The 22,258-nt window shown below is 53.0% G+C and overlaps 1 protein-coding gene and 1 long non-coding RNA gene across 2 annotated transcripts in view; one reads left to right on the plus strand and one right to left on the minus strand.

Moving 5' to 3' along the window:
• LOC311594194 overlaps positions 1 to 22,258 on the plus strand; it is a 522,815-nt gene that overhangs the window by 365,792 nt on the left and 134,765 nt on the right. The window lies entirely within an intron of this gene.
• Positions 1 to 22,258, minus strand: part of CNBD2 (cyclic nucleotide binding domain containing 2) — a gene marked incomplete at its 5' end in the record, with an annotated part of 62,866 nt that overhangs the window by 3,245 nt on the left and 37,363 nt on the right. The window contains 3 exons of the mRNA XM_084775679.1: positions 4,837 to 5,000; positions 18,751 to 18,871; positions 20,969 to 21,143. Of these exons, the coding sequence (XP_084631805.1) occupies positions 4,837 to 5,000; positions 18,751 to 18,871; positions 20,969 to 21,143 (460 nt within the window). The remainder of the gene's footprint in view (positions 1 to 4,836; positions 5,001 to 18,750; positions 18,872 to 20,968; positions 21,144 to 22,258) is intronic.

Below are 22,258 nucleotides of genomic sequence, written 5' to 3' on the forward strand. Positions count from 1 at the left end.
CTCTGCCTCCCGAGTGCTGGGATTAAAGGCGTGCGCCACCACGCCCGGCTTCTTGAGCTCTTTATATATTTTGGATATTAGACCTTTGTCAGGTGTAGAGTTGGGTTGGTGAAGATCTTTTTCCAGTCTGTGGGCTGTCGCTTTGTTCTGTTGACAGTGTCTCCTGCTTTACAGAAGCTGCTTCTCAGCCTCATGAGGTCCCATTTATTAATTGTTGACCTTAAGGCCTGGGCTGTTGGAGTTCTGTTCAGGAAGTTGTTGTCTCCTGTGCCAGCAGCATAGTTTATAACAGTGACAAACAGAAATAACCCAAATGTCTATCAACTGATGAATGAACAAAGTCTCTCCCCTCCTCCTTCCTTCCCCGCCCCCTCCAAAGTTATTCTTTTACATGAAATGTCAAGAACATTCAAATCTCAAAGAGAATAGACAGGTGGCTGCCCCGGCTGGTCCTGGAGTCCTGATGCTACCTCGGTCTCTCCCTCACAGCCTCTGAGGGTGAGACAGTGGCGTGGAATGGGCCTGGTTCCTATTGGCGCTTTTCCTTCTGATACCTCAGCAAGGGCAGGGCATTGACAAGCTTATCTGCACCCTATCCATGGGGCAAGCCTAACACCCACTTGTAACCATGTGCGTCCCCTGGCTAAATGACACTGATCAGGACAAAGGCAATTGTGATCCCTAGAAATCAACCTAAGAAGCCGGGCAGTGGTGGCGCACGCCTTTAATCCAAGCACTTGGGAGGCAGAAACAGGTGGATCGCTGTGAGTTCGAGGCCAGCCTGGTCTACAAAGTGAGTCCAGGACAGCCAAGGCTACACAGAGAAACCATGTCTCAAAAAACAAAACAAAACAAAACAAAACAAAAAAATATATATATCTTACTAGTCCACATTAAAGTGAGTCTTGGTCAAAAAAAAAAAAAAAAAAAAAAGAAGAAGAAGAAGAAGAAGAAAGAAAGAAAAAAGAAATCAACCTAAGGAAACACCCAGCAGTCAAACTGGCCTACGTGGACTTTTAAGTCCCAGTAATGTGAACACCATAGGCCACTCACGATCACTAACTGTGGGCATCTCCTCTCAGTGCCATGTTGAGCGACATCATGTTGGTAACTGGAAATTGGCTGGATGGTATATTTACACCACAGAAATCAGCACATGTTTCCTGGCAAGATTGTCCCCTGCCTCCTAGCAACCTGGCTGGCCGACACTTACCAGCACAGGGACGGGACAGCCTCCTCTTTACAAGTTCCATTAACTCAGCATCTTACACAACACAGAATGTTAACTGACTCTGGCCTAGCATTTACCACATGCCTAACCTGTACACTGGCTGAGTCTGTTTGTTTGTTTTTAGAGACAGGGTTTCTCTATGTAGTCTTAGCCATCCTGGAATTCATCCTGTATATCAGGCTGGCCTCGAACTCAGAGATCTGCCTGCCTCTGCTTCCTGCGTGCTAGGATTAAAGGTGTGCACCACCACCACCTGGCTACCCTGACTGGACAGCTAACCCATCCCACAGACACGAACTACAGGCTTGAAGAGGCCAAAGGACCTTCCCAAAACCCATGAGGGGCAAGAACATAATCACAACCCCCTACAGGATTATTTGTTTTTGATTCCAGAGTCCAGGACAGACAAAACTGCATGTCACCTATGGGCATTCTGGTCATACTGATGTCTACCTTTTTTTTTTTTTTTTTTTTTCTGGTAGGAAAGAGCATCTGGCTTCAAACCCTGACCTCTTCTGCACTATGACCATACCCCTGGACTTGGCTCTTCATTTGGCCCTGTGTGCCATGACCTGGGCTCTGAAGGGGTCGTTTTTAGGTTGTCTAGCCTATGGCGTTCTACAAGACAGGTGCCTCAGTTTAAATACGAGGCCTTTGAGCTACATGACAGCTCTGTTTCCTGGGATTGGGCCGTCTAGGAAACCCTGAGTTCAACAATTAGTAAAGACAGAATCCTGTTGGGCAACACTGAGATGGCGTAGCAAGGCATTTGCCAAGCAGTGCAGGGGCAACTGTTCCGAAGAGCTGCACGGGCCAGTCAAAGGGAGCCTCCCAAACACAGATCCTGCCCCACGCAGCACGCCCGGTGCATGACGTGAGGAGTCGAGGCTCCTCAGACCATTTGTCCAGGAGGTTGGCCTGGAAGACCTTTTTTTGTTTGTTTTTTTGTTTTGTTTTGTTTTTTGGTTTTTTTGAGACAGGGTTTCTCTGTGTAGCCTTGGCTGTCCTGGACTCGCTTTGTAGACCAGACTGGGCTCGAACTCACAGCGATCCACCTGCCTCTGCCTCCCAAGTGCTGGGATTAAAGGCATGCGCCACGAAGCCCGGCCTGGAAGACCTTTTTTATTATTTTATTATTTTTATTTTATTTATTTATTTTTAAAGATTTATTTATTATTTGTACATGCCTACATGCCCAGAAGAGGGCACCAGATGTCATTATAGATGCCTATGAGCCACCATGTGGTTGCTGGGATTTGAACTCAGGGCTTTTGGAAGAACAGCCAGTGCTCTTAACCTCTGAGCCATCTCTCCAGCCCAAGGAAGACATTTTTAAAAATAGAGTCACACTCAGAATCCAGAAGCAAATGACATCCTGAAACCGGAAGAAGCCACCAGCAATTTCCAACTTGTTTCTCTCACCAACAGCTCCACATTTGGTCATACCTACATGCAAACTGTTCTTTGATTTGCTCATGAGTTTTCTTTCTTTCTTTCTTCTTTCTTTTTGTTGTTGTTGTTGCTTTCTTTTTGTTTTTGGGGGGGAGGGTTGTTTTGGTTTTGGTTTGTTTTTCTAGACACATTTCTCTGTGTGGCCTTGGCTGTCTGGGACTCACTTTGTAGACTAGGCTGGCCTCGAACTTACAGACAATCCACCTTGCCTCTGCCTCCCTCAGTTTCTTTCGTTTTTGTTTTTAGTTTTGGGCCAGGGCTTCATGCAGATCCGACAGGTCTCAACGTCACTAGGTAGCCTTGAACTCCTGATCTTCCTGCCTCCACCTCCCAAGTGCTGGGGTTACTGGTGTGAGCTGCCACAGCCAGCTTCAGCTCCTCCCACTTAAACGTCTAACTGCACTAAGTCTAGGGCTTAGTAAGTCCGTTGTGTTTCTTAGATCACACTAGAATCTACATAAATGTCAGGACTATGCCAGTGGGGGTGGTGCAGAGAGGCCAAGGGTGAGCCAGAGGGATGGGGGAGAAAACAGGTGAGGAGACTTGACAAAAACAAATTTCATTTGAAAACCCCACAGTGAGACCCAATGCCTAGGCGTTGATTTAACTTTTTAAAAAGTAAATGGCTAAACATACACACAAAACCCAAATACAACGGAACATTATCATCGTCTGAGTGAATTAAGACAACCGAGGACATGACTGCTTCTAGGTGCTGCTGAGAGTTCCATTGTAGATGTGAGAGGAGCGAGCACCGCCAGAGGCATCTGGAAGGGGCCAGACTGAACCTGGCCAGCAGAGTAAACTAGGCCATGGAAGGGGAGGGGTGGGGTAGCAGAGCGAGGAAAGAGGAGCTAAGGGAGGGGCTGTGGGTGGAAAGGCTCAGCACGTGCCTGGAGGCCAAGAGGCCGAACACTGTGCACAACCAAAATGGTGGAAAGGGACGTGTAAGCCAAGACCCCCACCCCCACCCCAGGAGAGAGAGGTGTAGGCTAGGGGGGTAGGACTTACTGGGAGGAGCTCCTGGGAGAGCTGCCCCGTGTGGCTGGGATGTTAACTGACACCTCAGTTACCCATTCCCCCTGGGTTTCTTTGAGACCTAACACTGGCTGCATCCTACACCAGCAGAAATACCTATCTAGTCAATTTCTCTCTCTTTTTTTTTTATTTTAAATTTTATTTATACTGGGCTGGAGAGATGGCTCAGCAGTTAAGAGCACCGCCTGCTCTTCCAGAGGTCCCGAGTTCAATTCCCAGCAACCACATGGTGGCTCACAACCATCTGTAATGTGATCTGATGCCCTCTTCTGCAGATAAGGTACTCATATGAAATAAATAAAATAAACAAATGTTTAAAAAAAATTATTTAGGGCTGGAGACATGGCTCAGCGGTTGGGAGCATGGTCTGCTCTTCCAGAGGTCCTGAGTTCAATTCCCAGCAACCACATGGTGGCTCACAACCATCTATCATGAGATCTGGTGCCCTCTTCTGGTGTGCAGGTGTACATGCAAGCAGAACACTTGCATGTATATGTAATAAATAAATCTTTTTTAAAATTTTTACTTATATTATGTGAGTGTCCTGGCCCCATATATGTCTGTGCACCATGCACCTGTCTTCAGAGGTCAGAAGAGGCCATCGGATCCCTTGGGACTGGAGTTACAGTTGGTCACGAACCACCAAGTATGTGCTGGGAAATAAAGCTGGGTCCCTCTGCTAGAGCAACCAAGTGCTCTTAGCCACCGAGCCATCTCTCCAGCTCCAGCAATAACTAATCTTTTTATTCAATCAAATCCAGCACCATTTGCTACGCTGTCCCCTCAGTGTGACACGTGTGGATGACTGCCCCTGTCCTATTGTGGATATGATAGCTGTGTAGATTTCTCCATATTTTGGCTTTATATAAAGGTGAATTCACAAGCAGATAGCTGGCTCAAAAGGGAAGGATGGTTTTAAAGCTAACTCTCAAAGCGTAGTGCTAAAAGTAGCATCAGAAACTCCAACTTGGGTAGATTAACAACCTCCTTCATTTCTTCCTATCGGCATTGGTCCTAACACTCACTCTCTCTCTCCCTCCCCCTTCTCAATATCTTGCTAATGGGAAACCTTGTTCACTGGATCTAAACAATTTATGTACATTTTCAGCACTGACCTGGGATAATCCACGTCCATCTTTTTTATCTTTTTTTCTGTCTCTTCATCAATCAGCTCATGAAATTTTTCTTTTCTCACCCTTATCAACTCTGTTCCCATGCTCAAAAGGATGAAGGTCCGAAGATCACGCTGGACTTCTGGGAGAAAGGCTTGGTGAATACCCTAGGGGGAAGTGACAGAAAGTGAAGCCTCACAGAGCAGCCGGAACCACCTGTAGACTTTCTAGATGGGACCCCTGATACATAGATAGGGAGGAGAGTGTCTTTCTGGGGCAACACAGGGCTCTACTCACTACCCACCAGCACAGTACCCAACCCTGGAACAAGAAGGGCCTGTGCACCCCTGCTCTGTCCCAGCCCCACACCTGTGCACCCCTGCTCTATCCTAGCCCCACCTGTGCACCCCTGCTCTGTCCCAGCCCCACACCTGTGCACCCCTGCTCTGTCCCAGCCCCACACCTGTGCACCCCTGCTCTGTCCCAGCCCCACACCTGTGCACCCCTGCTCTGTCCCAGCCCCACACCTGTGCACCCCTGCTCTGTCCCAGCCCCACACCTGTGCACCCCTGCTCTGTCCCAGCCCCACACCTGTGCACCCCTGCTCTGTCCCAGCCCCACACCTGTGCACCCCTGCTCTGTCCCAGCCCCACACCTGTGCACCCCTGCTCTGTCCCAGCCCCACACCTGTGCACCCCTGCTCTGTCCCAGCCCTACACCTGTGTACCCCTGCTCTGTCCCAGCCCCACACCTGTGCACCCCTGCTCTGTCCCAGCCCCACACCTGTGCACCCCTGCTCTGTCCCAGCCCCACACCTGTGCACCCCTGCTCTGTCCCAGCCCCACACCTGTGAACCCCTGCTCTGTCCCAGCCCCACACCTGTGCACCCCTGCTCTGACCCAGCTCACACCTGTGCACCCCTGCTCTGTCCCAGCCCCACACCTGTGCACCCCTGCTCTGTCCCAGCCCCACACCTGTGCACCCCTGCTCTGTCCCAGCCCCACATCTGTGCACCCCTGCTCTGTCCCAGCCCTACACCTGTGCACCCCTGCTCTGTCCCGGCCCCACACCTGTGCACCCCTGCTCCGTCCCAGCCCCACACCTGTGCACCCCTGCTCTGTCCCAGCCCCACACCTGTGCACCCCTGCTCCGTCCCAGCCCCACACCTGTGCACCCCTGCTCTGTCCCAGCTCACACCTGTGCACCCCTGCTCTGTCCCAGATCACACCTGTGCACCCCTGCTCTGTCCCAGCCCCACACCTGTGCACCCCTGCTCCGTCCCAGCCCCACACCTGTGCACCCCTGCTCTGTCCCAGCTCACACCTGTGCACCCCTGCTCTGTCCCAGCCCCACACCTGTGCACCCCTGCTCTGTCCCAGCCCCACACCTGTGCACCCCTGCTCTGTCTTTGCCCCACACCTGTGCACCCCTGCTCTGTCCCAGCCCCACACCTGTGCACCCCTGCTCTGTCCTAGCCCCACACCTGTGTACCCCTGCTCTGTCCCAGCCCCACACCTGTGCACCCCTGCTCTGTCCCAGCTCACAGCTGTGAACCCCTGCTCTGTCCCAGCCCCACACCTGTGCACCCCTGCTCTGTCCCAGCTCACACCTGTGCACCCCTGCTCTGTCCCAGCCCCACACCTGTGCACCCCTGCTCTGTCCCAGCCCCACACCTGTGTACCCCTCCTCTGTCCCAGCCCCACACCTGTGAACCCCTGCTCTGTCCCAGCCCCAAACCTGTGTACCCCTGCTCTGTCCCAGCTCACACTTGTGAACCCCTGCTCTGTCCCAGCTCACACCTGTGCACCCCTGCTCTGTCCCAGCCCCACACCTGTGCACCCCTGCTCTGTCCCAGCCCCACACCTGTGCACCCCTGCTCTGTCCCAGCCCCACACCTGTGCACCCCTGCTCTGTCCCAGCTCACACCTGTGCACCCCTGCTCTGTCCCAGCTCACACCTGTGCACCCCTGCTCTGTCCCAGCCCCACACCTGTGCACCCCTGCTCTGTCCCAGCCCCACACCTGTGCACCCCTGCTCTGTCCCAGCCCCACACCTGTGCACCCCTGCTCTGTCCCAGCTCACACCTGTGCACCCCTGCTCTGTCCCAGCCCCACACCTGTGTACCCCTGCTCTGTCCCAGCTCACACCTGTGAACCCCTGCTCTGTCCCAGCTCACACCTGTGCACCCCTGCTCTGTCCCAGCCCCACACCTGTGCACCCCTGCTTGTCCCAGCCCCACACCTGTGTACCCTTCCTCTGTCCCAGCCCCACACCTGTGCACCCCTGCTCTGTCCCAGCCCCACACCTGTGCACCCCTGCTCTGTCCCAGCCCCACACCTGTGCACCCCTGCTCTGTCCCAGCCCCACACCTGTGTACCCCTCCTCTGTCCCAGCCCCACACCTGTGAACCCCTGCTCTGTCCCAGCCCCACACCTGTGCACCCCTGCTCTGTCACAGCCCCACACCTGTGCACCCCTGCTCTGTCCCAGCCCCACACCTGTGCACCCTGCTCTGTCCCAGCTCACACCTGTGCACCCCTGCTCTGTCCCAGCTCACACCTGTGCACCCCTGCTCTGTCCCAGCCCCACACCTGTGCACCCCTGCTCTGTCCCAGCTCACACCTGTGTACCCCTCCTCTGTCCCAGCCCCACACCTGTGAACCCCTGCTCTGTCCCAGCCCCACACCTGTGCACCCCTGCTCTGTCCCAGCCCCACACCTGTGCACCCCTGCTCCGTCCCAGCCCCACACCTGTGCACCCCTGCTCTGTCCCAGCTCACACCTGTGCACCCCTGCTCTGTCCCAGCCCCACACCTGTGCACCCCTGCTTGTCCCAGCCCCACACCTGTGTACCCTTCCTCTGTCCCAGCCCCACACCTGTGCACCCCTGCTCTGTCCCAGCCCCACACCTGTGCACCCCTGCTCTGTCCCAGCCCCACACCTGTGCACCCCTGCTCTGTCCCAGCCCCACACCTGTGTACCCCTCCTCTGTCCCAGCCCCACACCTGTGAACCCCTGCTCTGTCCCAGCCCCACACCTGTGCACCCCTGCTCTGTCACAGCCCCACACCTGTGCACCCCTGCTCTGTCCCAGCCCCACACCTGTGCACCCTGCTCTGTCCCAGCTCACACCTGTGCACCCCTGCTCTGTCCCAGCTCACACCTGTGCACCCCTGCTCTGTCCCAGCCCCACACCTGTGCACCCCTGCTCTGTCCCAGCTCACACCTGTGTACCCCTCCTCTGTCCCAGCCCCACACCTGTGAACCCCTGCTCTGTCCCAGCCCCACACCTGTGCACCCCTGCTCTGTCCCAGCCCCACACCTGTGCACCCCTGCTCCGTCCCAGCCCCACACCTGTGCACCCCTGCTCTGTCCCAGCTCACACCTGTGCACCCCTGCTCTCTCCCAGCCCCACACCTGTGCACCCCTGCTCTGTCCCAGCCCCACACCTGTGCACCCCTGCTCTGTCGCAGCCCCACACCTGTGCACCCCTGCTCTGTCCCAGCCCCACACCTGTGCACCCCTGCTCTGTCCCAGCTCACACCTGTGCACCCCTGCTCTGTCCCAGCCCCACACCTGTGCACCCCTGCTCTGTCCCAGCTCACACCTGTGAACCCCTGCTCTGTCCCAGCCCCACACCTGTGCACCCCTGCTCTGTCCCAGCTCACACCTGTGCACCCCTGCTCTGTCCCAGCCCCACACCTGTGCACCCCTGCTCTGTCCCAGCCCCACACCTGTGTACCCCTCCTCTGTCCCAGCCCCACACCTGTGAACCCCTGCTCTGTCCCAGCCCCAAACCTGTGTACCCCTGCTCTGTCCCAGCTCACACTTGTGAACCCCTGCTCTGTCCCAGCTCACACCTGTGCACCCCTGCTCTGTCCCAGCCCCACACCTGTGCACCCCTGCTCTGTCCCAGCCCCACACCTGTGCACCCCTGCTCTGTCCCAGCCCCACACCTGTGCACCCCTGCTCTGTCCCAGCTCACACCTGTGCACCCCTGCTCTGTCCCAGCTCACACCTGTGCACCCCTGCTCTGTCCCAGCCCCACACCTGTGCACCCCTGCTCTGTCCCAGCCCCACACCTGTGCACCCCTGCTCTGTCCCAGCCCCACACCTGTGCACCCCTGCTCTGTCCCAGCTCACACCTGTGCACCCCTGCTCTGTCCCAGCCCCACACCTGTGTACCCCTGCTCTGTCCCAGCTCACACCTGTGAACCCCTGCTCTGTCCCAGCCCCACACCTGTGTACCCCTGCTTTGTCCCAGCTCACACCTGTGCACCCCTGCTCTGTCCCAGCCCCACACCTGTGCACCCCTGCTTGTCCCAGCCCCACACCTGTGAACCCTTCCTCTGTCCCAGCCCCACACCTGTGCACCCCTGCTCTGTCCCAGCCCCACACCTGTGCACCCCTGCTCTGTCCCAGCCCCACACCTGTGCACCCCTGCTCTGTCCCAGCCCCACACCTGTGTACCCCTCCTCTGTCCCAGCCCCACACCTGTGAACCCCTGCTCTGTCCCAGCCCCACACCTGTGCACCCCTGCTCTGTCCCAGCCCCACACCTGTGCACCCCTGCTCTGTCCCAGCCCCACACCTGTGCACCCTGCTCTGTCCCAGCTCACACCTGTGCACCCCTGCTCTGTCCCAGCTCACACCTGTGCACCCCTGCTCTGTCCCAGCCCCACACCTGTGCACCCCTGCTCTGTCCCAGCTCACACCTGTGCACCCCTGCTCTGTCCCAGCTCACACCTGTGCACCCCTGCTCTGTCCCAGCCCCACACCTGTGCACTCCTGCTCTGTCTCAGCTCACACCTGTGCACCCCTTCTCTGTCCCAGCCCCACACCTGTGCACCCCTGCTCTGTCTCAGCTCACACCTGTGAACCCCTGCTCTGTCCCAGCCCCACACTTGTACACCCCTGCTCTGTCCCAGCTCACACCTGTGCACCCCTGCTCTGTCCCAGCTCACACCTGTGCACCCCTGCTCTGTCCCAGCCCCACACCTGTGCACCCCTGCTCTGTCCCAGCTCACACCTGTGTACCCCTGCTCTGTCCCAGCTCACACCTGTGCACCCCTGCTCTGTCCCAGCTCACACCTGTGCACCCCTGCTCTGTCCCAGCCCCACACCTGTGCACCCCTGCTCTGTCCCAGCCCCACACCTGTGCACCCCTGCTCTGTCTTTGCCCCACACCTGTGCACCCCTGCTCTGTCCCAGCCCCACACCTGTGCACCCCTGCTCTGTCCTAGCCCCACACCTGTGTACCCCTGCTCTGTCCCAGCCCCACACCTGTGCACCCTTGCTCTGTCCCAGCTCACACCTGTGCACCCCTGCTCTGTCCCAGCCCCACACCTGTGCACTCCTGCTCTGTCCCAGCCCCACACCTGTGTACCCCTGCTTTGTCCCAGCTCACACCTGTGCACCCCTGCTCTGTCCCAGCCCCACACCTGTGCACCCCTGCTCTGTCCCAGCTCACACCTGTGCACCCCTGCTCTGTCCTAGCCCCACACCTGTGCACCCCTGCTCTGTCCCAGCCCAGCACTGCAGGTTCTGCTCCCAGGGCCCCTCACAGCACTGTGCTCAAACTTTCCCCATGTTCAATGTCCAATCTACCCATTCATTCTGAGATGGAGTATTGCTCTACTGCCCAAGCTTGCCTGGGTCTGAGGTCGTCCTGCCGTAGCCTGCAGAACAGGCATCATACCCCTGTGCTGGCCCTCGGACATTTGTCTCTGCTAAGTAAACCCATTTTCTCTTCTAAGACTCAAAAAAGAAAGACTAATCATCTTCCAGGCCTTTTCCTTTCCAGGCATCTCCACGCCATCCTTTCCCCTAATGCTTTCTGTATGCCCACTGACTTCAAGAGCATTTGCTGTCTTCTCTGTAGCTCACGTAGCACCCCCTGCTCCCGGGAATGGTCCCTCTGTGGTTATCCACGCAAAGGTGATGGGCTACAGGCATGCCTACATGCTATACATACAGTAACCCAATCTGTTCATTTATCTGTCTGTCTGTCTGTCTATCTATTATTTTTTAGACAAGGTCTTTTTACATAGCCCTGAAATGTCCTGGAGTTCACTATGCTGTGTGTCTGTCTGTCTGTCTGTCTGTCTATCTATTATTTTTTAGACAAGGTCTTTTTACATAGCCCTGAAATGTCCTGGAGTTCACTATGCTGACTGGGCTGTCCTGGAACTCACAGCGATCCACCTGGCTCTGCCTCCCCTGTGCTGGAATTAAGTGAGCGCCCCACGCCTGCCTCTAGCCCTGCTTTAAGAGACCTTGCTGAGCAGGCTGAGTGGTGCTGCACTCCCGGGTCCAGATGCTCACTCCAGCTTCTTAGCTGTGTAGACTCAGGCTAGGAGCGGAGGCAGCACTAGCGGCCCCAGAGCCTCCAGCACCCAGAGCTCAAGTGGGGATGGAGGATACAGGCGAGCAGGAAGAGTCCTTGCCTAGCATGCACAGAGCCCTGGGTTTCAGCACCAGTACCACATATAGTAGGCACGATGTGCGCCCCTTTAGTCCCAGCATTTGGAAACCTGAGACAAAATCGGGGTTTCAAAGTCATCCTCAACTACATGGTGAGTTCAAAACCAGCCTGGATTACATCAAACCACATCACAAAGAAAAAAAGGGGCAGGCGTGGTGGCGCACACATTTAGTCCTAGCATTTGGGAGACAGAGGCAGGCAGATTGCTGTGAGTTCGAGGCCAGCCTGGTCTACATAATAAGTCAAGGACAGAGAAACCCTGTCTTGAAAATAAAAAGGGGGGGGCAGGTGTGGTGGCGCACGCCTTTAATCCCAGCACTGTGAGGCAGAGGCAGGTGGATTGATGTGAGTTCGGGGCCAGCCTGGTCTACAAAGTGAGTCTAGGACAGCCAAGCTACACAAAGAGACCCTGTCTCGAAAAACCAAACCCCCCCCCAAAAAAAAACCAAAAAAAGTGGGGATCCAAACTAAGAGAGCCATGCTGTACAATCCATGCAGAACTGAAAAGAATCTTGGCTTCCGAAGATAGATTGATGTTAGACCTATAATCCCAGCTACTCAGGAAGCTGAGACAGGAGGCCAGCACAAGGTCAGCCTTGGGGCTGGATGTGGTGGTGCACAGCTTTAAGCCAAACATTTGAGAGGCTGAGGCAAGAGGATCTCTTTGAGTTTGAGGGCAGCCTGGTCTACATAGTTGAGGTCAAGGCTAGCCTGGGCAACTTAAGTAAAATTCTGTCTCAAAAAGAAAAAAAAAGGTGAGGAGAGAGAGAGAAAGAGAGAGAGAGAGAGAGAGAGAGAGAGAGAGAGAGAGAGGGAAAGCACTGGACATGTGGCTTGGTGGAGTCCATACCTTGCCCACGCAGCAATCGGAAAGGGCAGATATATGTGGCTTTGGGCAAGTGGCATCTCCCTGAATTGTTTGTGCTTCTCTGATGTAGTCAGAATATCAGGTCTACATGTCTTTGAAGGAGCTGTCAAGTGGATTCTGGAACCACACCCCCACACCCTCCCCAATGCCCCCCCCAGTCCTCCCCAACCCCCTCCACCCCCCCCACCCCACATCAACATTTTTTTTCTAGGACTTAAAGAATAGTCACCCACAAACACATCTGTGGTGACCTGCTGCTGGGGTCTCTCCGTGGTACAACTGGAACTGACTTATGCTACTTTTCAAAAGCTGTTGAAGGTCTCAACAAATTAGTGTACACAAGGAAGCCTTGGGGACGAGCTGCTGCCCATCATCCTGAGCACAGTGGGCACCACGACCCTTCTCACCACGGCCAGGCCTTGCACAGAAACCACATGGCTGACCTTCACCTCACAGGCCAGAAGAAATAGACACAAATTTAATCTTCGCAACTGCTGGGATTCTCACCCTCAGCTGTGGAAAACATGACTCGGAAAAAGGAATTTGTTTGTTCACAGTGATGCATCATACAATCACACCCTTGCCAATGGCGGTGGTGCTGGCACCAGCTGATGCTCACCGAGCAGCCTCTAAACCCCAGGCCCCCTCCTGGCTTCCAAGTGTGGCTATTTGTTTAAGCTTCATAAACAAACACTGATGTGCGGCTTCTATGCGGTCCCTCATTTTATAGGTGAAGATACTGAGCTTGCTACTGGGCTGGAGAGATGGCTCAGAGGTTAAGAGCACTGCCTGCTTTTTCAGAGGTCCTGAGTTCAATTCCCAGCAACTGGCTCACAACCATCTATAATGAGACCTGGTGCCCTCTTCTGGCGTGCAGTTGTACACTCATATACATAAAATCTTGAGAGAGAGAGAGAGAGAGAGAGAGAGAGAGAGAGAGAGAGAGAGGGAGGGGGCTGGCTACTGTCAAACAGCACTGACTACAAACCTTAGATTTAACCCTGCTCTGTCTTCAGAGTCCACACTTTTTGCAAACACAACATGAGGAAACTGAGGCACAAAGAGTTAAGGGATTTGCCCAGGATAATAAGACACAAAGCGATTGAGGTGGTGGCGCACGCCTTTAATCCCAGCACTCAGGAGGTAGAGGCAAGGCAGATCTCTGGGAGTTCCAGGCCAGCCTGGTCTACAAAGAAAGTTTAGTACAGCCAAGGCTACACAGAGAAACCCTATCTCAACAAAACAAACAAGCAAACAAACACACAAAGTGATATGGGGACTCGGCAGGGACAGCACTGTCCTGCTTATGCTCTGTCCACTGCCTGACCACACCTGAGTCACATAGGTTGTTTCCTTAGTTAGACACCTTAACCTGCTCCCAAAACCCCTGGGAATAAAATAAAACTTCTTTTGGCCGGGCATGGTGGCACACACCTTTAATACCAACACTGGGGAGGCAGAGGCAGGTGGATCGCTGTGAGCTCGAGGCCATTCTGGTCTACAAAGTAAGTTAAGGACAGCCAAGGCTACACAGAAACACTGTCTCGAAAAACAAAAACAAGCAAACCAAAACAAACAATCAAACACTTCCGCTTTTTGCTGCCAGGGCCTAGGCTACCTCGCCGTTGCCCAGACCTCCAACCTAGCTTTATGCTACACACGAAAGTAAGGACCTTGTGTGTGCTATTTCACGCCACTCTGCCCTCTTTCTAGTCTCTGCCTCCCTCCTGCCTTTGAACTTCCTGCCCTTCTATCTGGAACATTCTTAGTGCCCCAGAGAAGCTGGCCTTTCCTAGACTACCCCATGTAAGAAGCTCGTCCCTGCCTTCCAGTCCATGTGCAACCACAATGGTCAATTATTTCCGTATCTGTAGCTTGTGCGGTTGCCATTTGGCCCTCACTGGGTCCATGTGGTACAGGGGGCAGGGGCTGGGTTGGTCTACTTGCCCACACTGGCCCCTCTTGCTGTTCTTAGGGTAGACACGCAGCAATCTCCTAACGAGCATGCGTGTTCATGGAGTCACATGGTAGAGGCAGCACTTGGCCTTGGGGAATTTCTACACTTCATGGTGAGGCCACAGATCCAGAGAGGTCAAGTGATTTGCTCAACACCAGACAGATATAAAGGGTCATGAAAACAGGGCTCCCCTGTGCCTGCTCCCCCAGGAAGCTAGCTTTTCTATACCTATTGACTCAAAATCTGGGCTTAGCTTCCCTGTTTCATTTTGTTGCTTTTTAGGGTTTTTTGTTTTGTTTGGGTTTGGTTTTGGTTTTTCCAGACAGGGTTTCTCTGTGTAGCCTTGGTTGTCCTGGACTTGCTTTGTAGACCAGGCTGGCCTCGAACTCACAGTGATCCACTTGCCTCTGCTTCCCAAGAGCTGGGATTAAAGGTGTGCGCCACCACCACCCAGCCTATTTATTTATTTTTAAACAGAGCTAATTCACTTTATTTTTCTTGTATAAAAACCCCTATGTGGTAGCCACAGCTGGAGGCTTGGTCCTCTGAACAGAGACTCTGGTAGCACACCAGCTAGATCAGTGGATTCCTGACAAGAAGACTTGGTGAACACTGTCTCTTTCCAGTGGTTGAGTGCCAGGTATTTGTAGGTCTTAGAGATGGCATCAAAAGTGGCCTTGGCACCAGGTATGGTGCCAAGTGAGTCCAGGGCAGCCAGAAGAACACAGAAGAAGCCTGTCTTATAAAACCAAGAAAAAAAAAGTGGTCTTGGCCCAGGATGGCAGTGCGGCCCCTACTGATGTGTAGCAGTCATTAATACTGGCCATCCTCAGTAGTTTCTTGGGCACAAGAGCAGAGACGATACCAGTGCCTCTCGGGGTAGGGATGAGACGCACCAAAACAGAGCCACAGCGGCCTGTCACTTTGCATGGAACAGTGTGTGGCTTGCCAATCTTGTTCCCCCAATAGCCTCTCCGCACAGGGATGATGGAAAGCTTTGCCAAGATGATGGCCCCTCAGATGGTGGTGGCCACCTCCTTGGAACACTTAACACCAAGACCAACGCGATCACTGAAGTCCCCAATAGCGACAAAAGCCTTGAACCTGGTCCGCTGGCCAGCCCGTGTCTGCTTCTGCATTGGCCTGATCTTAAGAACCTCATCCTTTAGGAATGCGCCCAGGAAAAAAAAAGTCAATAATCTTATTCCTTAATGGGCAGGGAGAACAGGTACATCTCTTCCAAGGACTTGATCTTCATGTCCTTAACCAGCCGGCCCAGCTTGGTGACGGGGATCCACTCCTGTCTTCAGCTTTACCTCCATGAGCCCCACCGCCTCGACAGCGGCCCTTAAGACCACTGCCAAATCTGAAGATTTATTACTATTTTTAATTTATGTGTCTGTGTGAGTAAACGCCACATGTGTGCAGGTGCCCGTGGAAGCCAGAAGGGGGCGTTTGATCCCCCAGAGCTGGAGTTACAGGTGGCTGTGACTCACCCAGTGGTGCTGGGAATCAAACTCAGGTCTTCTGCAGGAGCAGTCTGTGCTCTTAACTGCTGACCCATCCCTGTTTGAGCTAAGCCTGAGTTCACAATGATGTCTGCAACACTAATCCGTCCCCATATGCACCAGTCAGTCTAGCTTTTAGCCCCTATACCTAGTGAGCCATCTCACCTGCCCCTAAACAAGTGGCTTACAACGGCTGCTTTGCTAGAACCACCTGAGAGTTTTAGGAGCGTTTTTGGTTTTGGTTTTGTTTTTGTTTTTTAAGACAGGGTTTCTCTGTGTAGCCTTGGCTGTCCTGGACTCCCTCTGTAGACCAGGCTGGCCTCAAACTCACAGTCATCTGCCTGCTTCTGCCTCCCAAGTACTGGGATTAAAGGTGTGTGCCACCACCACCCGACCAGGAGTTTTTGATTCTTTGAAATTGTGTTTGTAGACAGCCATGTTGTCTGTCAATGGCTCTGCTGAGTCCTCAGTCTGGGCAGCCTCCCTCCTCAGCACTGGGGATTCACTTAGGATCCCATGCATGCAGGATAAGGGCTTCATCAGAGCTACTTCTCAGACATCTTTTTTTTGTTTTGTTTTGTTTTGTTTTATTTATTTATTTAGCTTTATTTAATGAGTGCTTTGTCTTGACAAGCTTGCATGTGCCCAGGGGGCCCATTGGATCCCCCCCTGAAACTGGAATTACAAATGGTTGTGAATCATCATGTGGGGATTGAACCCAGATCCTCTCTGCAAGAGTCACAAGTGCTCTTGGCCACTGAGCCATCTCTCCAGTCCCCTGTTTGTTTTAAACAGGTCTTGCTAAATTGCTTAGGCTGACTGTGAACCAGTCTCATATGGGTGGTGAACTCAGGGCTGTGCTCGGTCCTCCATGACTGCCTTAGGGTTCTGTTTTTTTGTTTTGTTTTGTTTTGTTTTTTTGTCTTTTTTCCCCCTAGTTTCTCTGTGTAGCCTTGGCTGTCCTGGACTCGCTTTGTAGACCAGGCTGGCCTCGAACTCACAGCGATCTGCCTGCCTCTGCCTCCCGAGTGCTGGGATTAAAGGCGTGCGCCACCATACCTGGCTTTTTTTTTTTAAGACAGGGTTTTTCTGTGTAGCCCTACCTGTCCTGAACTCACTATTTAGACAAGACTGGCCTATGACTCCAAGATCTGCCTGCTTCTGCTTCAGAGTGCTGAGATTAAAGGCGTGCACCAACACCATGCCGGGGTAGGGTTTTCAATGGTCTGATTTTTGGAATATTTTAAGATTTATGGAAAATATGAGTAGGTGGCCTCGGACTGCAAGCCCGTAGCACGAAGCCTACTGGACAAGAGTGGTAGGGGCTACACCCCTGCCTCACTACCTCCCCAGTGTTCCAAAGGAGGTCCAGCACTTTCAGCTATAAACGTTCTCCTTTCTCTCTTCTCCTTTCTTGTCTTTTAAAAATAGATTTATTTATTAATTACTGGCTAAGTGTGTGTATATGAGGAATCCCCTGGATCTGGAGTTAAAGTAGCTGTGAGCTGTCACAGCAGCCCTCTGCACGAGCAGCAAGAGCTCTTAAGTGAGCCAGCTTCCTCCTCCCCTTCTTCTCCCTCTCTCCCCATCTCCCTCTCCGCCCTCCTCTCTCTCCCTCCCCCCCATCCCTCACTGCAGTGCTGAGGAGAGAGCCCAGGCCCCCTAGATAAATGCTGCACCGCTGAGCAGCATCTTCAGCCCCATATACACATTTATTGTCTGTTTCTCTGACAGGGTCTCCCTGCTCAGTCCAGGATTGCATGCAACTCTCCCAATCCTCCTGTTTCAGCGCTGGGATCATAGACACGTGCACCTCAGCAGACTCCTCCATAAATACTCTTTGTATCTCTCAAATAAAGACATCTAGAAAGGTGATGGTATACAAAGTACGGGGTTTCCGTCACGGCACCTTCCTGTGCAGGGACGTGTGTGGAAGCCAGAGGTCAACTATGTGGTCATTCCTCAGGAGCCGTCTACCTTGTTTTTTGAGACACGATCTCTTTGGCCCGGAGTTCGCCAAGCATGTGTACACCTAGAGCCATTACACCCAGCTTTCTCACATGGGCTCCGGCTTAGATTCAGGGTGCTCATGCTTGTACCTAGCATCTTGCCAGCTAAACTCTCCCCCGGCTCCCCACTGTCACGGCGCTGCCACAGTTGTGTGCAGCGATTATCTTTACTCATCTCTCTCCTCTCATGATGCCAATAAGCAGACTCTTAAAAGATCAAGCACAAAATGTCCTTATCATGTCTTCATCTTATTGCTTTGCCTCTCTGAGACAGAGTCTCACTGTGTAACCCTGGTTGGCCTGGAACTCACTATCTAGCCCATGCTGGCCTCAAATTCAGAAAGATCCGCCTGTCTCTTCCTCCCAAGTGCTGTGATTAAAGGCGTGCACCACCACATCCAGCTGTAGGCCCCTTTTTTTTGTTTTGTTTTGTTTTTTTGAGACAGGGTTTCTCTGTGTAGCCTTGGCTGTCCTGGACTCACTTTGTAGACCAGGCTGGCCTTGAACTCACAGGGATCCGCCTGCCTCTGCCTCCCGAGTGCTGGGATTAAAGGCGTGTGCCACCACCGCCCGGCTGGCCCTTAGATCTTGAAAGCTAATGGCATTTCTTTTTAAATGATTTATGTCTTTTTATTTTCTATGCATTGCTGTTTTGCCTGCATGTGTGTCTAGGTGAGGACGTTGGATCCCCTGGAACTGAGTTACAGACAGGTGTGAGCTGCCATATCCGTGCTAGGAATTGAACCCAGGAGCTCTGGAAGAGCAGTGTGTGTGTGTGTGTGTGTGTGTGTGTGTGTGCATGTGCGTGTGCATGTGCGTGTGTGTGTGTGTGTGTGTGTGTGTGTGTGTGTGTGTGTACTGCAGTGCATATGTAGAGATCAGAGGACAGCTTTCAGGAGTCAGTTTTCTTCCTCCACTGTGTGTTCCAAGGATCGAAGTCAGGTTGTGAGCCTTGAGCTTTCGCCCCAAGCCATGTACAACCCAACACGATTTCTCATATCATCCAACATAGAAAGATGGGTTTCTAAGCCTTTCTGCTCATTATAGCCCATCTGTGCTGGGTACTAACTTGAAGAAGGCTCCTGGTACACTTACCAGAATATCTCCTTCCTGCACCGTGTGGACCTTCATGTAGACCCCCGCTACGGCCTCCTTGGGAAGTTCACCAAACTTGGTGTTGACCATGGAACATTTGACTGGATGACCGTACCTGGATCTGAAACGTGACAGCCTATTAGAACTGACCCATAAACCAGCCAGCTAACCAGGCCTTAATAGTCAGTGCCTGCATCGCTGCGGACAAGGAGAACCCTCCTGGAGAATCCATACCTCCAAAGAAGGCGAGAAAACTCAAAATCAGACCCCGAGCGAGCCTGACTGCTGCTGTCTGGGGTTAGACATGTGGAAGGGAGACTGGGCTTGGAGAGAAAAGGACCGGGGACCTTTTAGTTGCCAGAAGGCTGCGTCCCCAAGAGCAGGTGACCCTCTGCGGCTGAGCCAGCCTGCTGGACAAGAAAGTCCAGGCATCAAGTCCAGGCTGCATAGTTCGAACTTGGGTCTATTTAATTCAAAGCTCCTATGGGGAAGGAGTTCCCGGCAACCAGAGCTGCCTGGGAAGGCGGCTGTTCAAAGGCAAGGCCCTGTGTGCCTTGGGACACAGTAGAGGTTGGGGCCTTTTTATGGGAAGGCAGAGTAGAGGTGGCTGCTCTGTTTATAAAGATAAGTTTTCCTGGTTGGCCTGAAGACCCTGGACTTTGTTCAAACCAGGGTTAATTTTACACAGACGATCCTGTTGCTCTGTCTTTGTTTTTTGTCTATAGCAGCAGGAAGGCAGAGGCCAGGCGGGTTAGCTCAGAGGAAGGGAACCGAGGACCACCTCACTCAGGCCATATGCAAGTCAGGCTTCATGCCCGCCCCTCCGAGAAGATCGCCAACTGGGCGGGCACCCTGCAGTCCCTGTCTCTTTTACTTCTGGGTCCACTTTGTCCCTTCCCCCTTACTGACTCAGCGGAGACATCGGGTCTGTTTTAGATCTGTTGCTGCTCTTATGGAGTCCAGCAGACCGAAGGTGTTAGTGGATAAGTGACAATGTCATCAAAGAAACAGGGACAGTGACACCATTATTGCTATTTTTTCCTTGATTAAAAAAAAAATATTTGATCTGCGTTGGTGTTTTACCTCTATGCATGTCTGTGTGAGGGTGTCAGATCCACTGGGACTGGAATTACAGAGTTAGTTGTGAATTGCCGTGTGGGTGCCGGGATTTGAACCGGGGTCCTTTGAAAGAGCATCCAGTGGTCTTAACCACTGAGCCATCTCTCAAGCACCTTTCTTGATATTTTTATTTTTTATTGATTTGAGACAGGTTTTTTTTCCCCCCTGTGTAGCCCAGGCTGTCTTGGAACTCTGTGTAGACCAGGCTGGCCTCAAACTCACAGAGATTAGCCTGCTTCTGCTGGGATTAAAGGCGTACAGGCATACGCCACTATACCTGGCTTTAGTATCTTACCGATACTTGCGTTTCAGATGGGTGGGGAAGTGGGTGGTACTGCTACAGGCCCAGGTGTGGTCTTTTTCTGCTCCCCAGGTCCCTATAGGAATAGGGCTCAGTGTGACTCTGTCACTTGCCATTTGTGAGACTCATACCAGATGAAAGACAGATGTCTGACCAGCTTCTCAAGCTTGAATCTTGGCTTTACCATTTCCCACCCAAGTGACCTTGAGCAAGCAATGTCACCCCTTGGCGAACACCTTACTTGAAAAAAATGGGAGTGAAAACCACAGTTACCTTTAGGGGCATCGTGGCGGTCACTTAGATCGGCTAACGCTGGGAACTAAGCATTCTGTCGGCATTAAGTGTGATTTATTACTATTTCATGTAGCCGCTGGCTTACAACGACCCTGAGACTCAGAAACCACTGTCTACAAAGCACAGGCTTAGAGACTCCTCGGCCAGGGACACAGAGCCAAAGCAAGTGCAAACTGGGATTCGAACCTGAGTAGGCAGTCTGCCTAAGCGGAGGCAAAAGGGCCCAGCAACACGGACACAGAAGGACAAGCCAGAAGCTCCTCCCTGCCTTTTTGTCTTTGAACATATTACTGTGGTGGTCCCCGAGGAAACAAATGGCTGATGGCCTTAAGTAGCCATTGAGTCAGAGGCAGTGGATGCACGTCCTGGATGCCACACTCAGGACTTGCCTAGGCTGCCTTACCCCAACACCTGTCCATCTAGGGTTGCCCCGTCCCCAGCATCTCTGATGACCTTCCTTCACACCCACATCTGACTGTCCTAGCAGCAAAGAGCTCAGCTTACTTGACCTTCGGGCCCAGCAACTTTGGAAGGGTATTTTCTGTCTTGTTGATCTCATGGAAGGCCATTTTCTGTTCATCTCTGGCTTTCTGCAGGCGTAGAAGTTTCAAATAGCTGAAGTCTTGTAGAGGATATGATTTGATCCGGAATTCCGTATATCTTTCCATAGAAGACACTTCTGTAAGAGAAAGCACAGTTACACAGAGAAACTCTGTCTCAAAAAAACCAAAAGAGATAGATACAGAGAGAGAGAGAGAGAGAGAGAGAGAGAGAGAGAGAGAGAGAGAGAGAAAACAGAAAACACAGCAGTGGGCCTTGAGCAGTGTGATGATGGAGGAAGAACAGACTCCTGCCTGAGCTATCTGGGGGCATGGAGAAAAGAAAGAAGTGGTACGGGGGTACACGCCAATCCCAGCAGCACTTGGGAGGCAGAGGTGGCAGATCTCTGAGTTTGAGGCCAGCCTTCTAGGCTAGCCAAGGCTACAGAGCCAGTGAAGGAGGAAGAGGAAAAAGGAGGAGGAGGAGGAGGAGGAGGAGGCGGCACTTTCCATAAACCATCCTCACTAGCAGCCCCCTATTAGATCTTTCCACCAATATATCTAGATGAAGAGCAAAGCACTTAAGTTGCCTTCTGAAAGACTGACATTCAGTTTGAACTCAGTTCTATTTTATTCAAAGCTCCTCTCTCGCTCTTAGTTGATCACGTTTGGGGCTGGAGATGTATCTCCGTTGGTAGAGCACTTGCCCTGCGTGCACAAAGCTCTGAGTTTGATCCCAGCATCCATGGAAATAGTTGGGCATAGTGGCTTGTACTTACTGTCACAGCAGTGGGGAGGGAGAGACAGACAGATCCTCAGGGCTTGTGGGCCACACAGCCCAGCCTATTCAGCAAGCCCTATGCCCTGGTGAGAGCCTCGGCCTCAAAAAACAGGGTGAGCCAGGCTTGCTGGCTATCACCGCCAATCTTCCTACACTTGGGAGGTACAGCCAGGGTGGGGGGCGGGTCTCTATTTCAAGTTGGGAAAGATGCCAACAGTAAGAAGAGGCAGAAACACTTTCCCTGATGAACACACACTGGAAGAGTTCATGAGCACTAACTCATTCTTGAAAGACTCCCATGGCTAGAAGAGAAAGGTGAGCCTGGGGCTGAGGCGGCTCAGCAATTGAGAGTGCTTGCTGCTCTTGCAGGTGATCTGGGGTGGATTCGCAGCACCCACACGGTGCCTCACAACTAACTCCCTATAACTCCAGATCCAGCGGATCTGACAGACACTCAGAGTGTGCATATATGCA

This window comes from Acomys minous (assembly GCF_964271855.1).
Source record: "Acomys minous genome assembly, chromosome: 3".
In the NCBI taxonomy this organism is placed as follows: Eukaryota; Metazoa; Chordata; class Mammalia; order Rodentia; family Muridae; genus Acomys; species Acomys minous.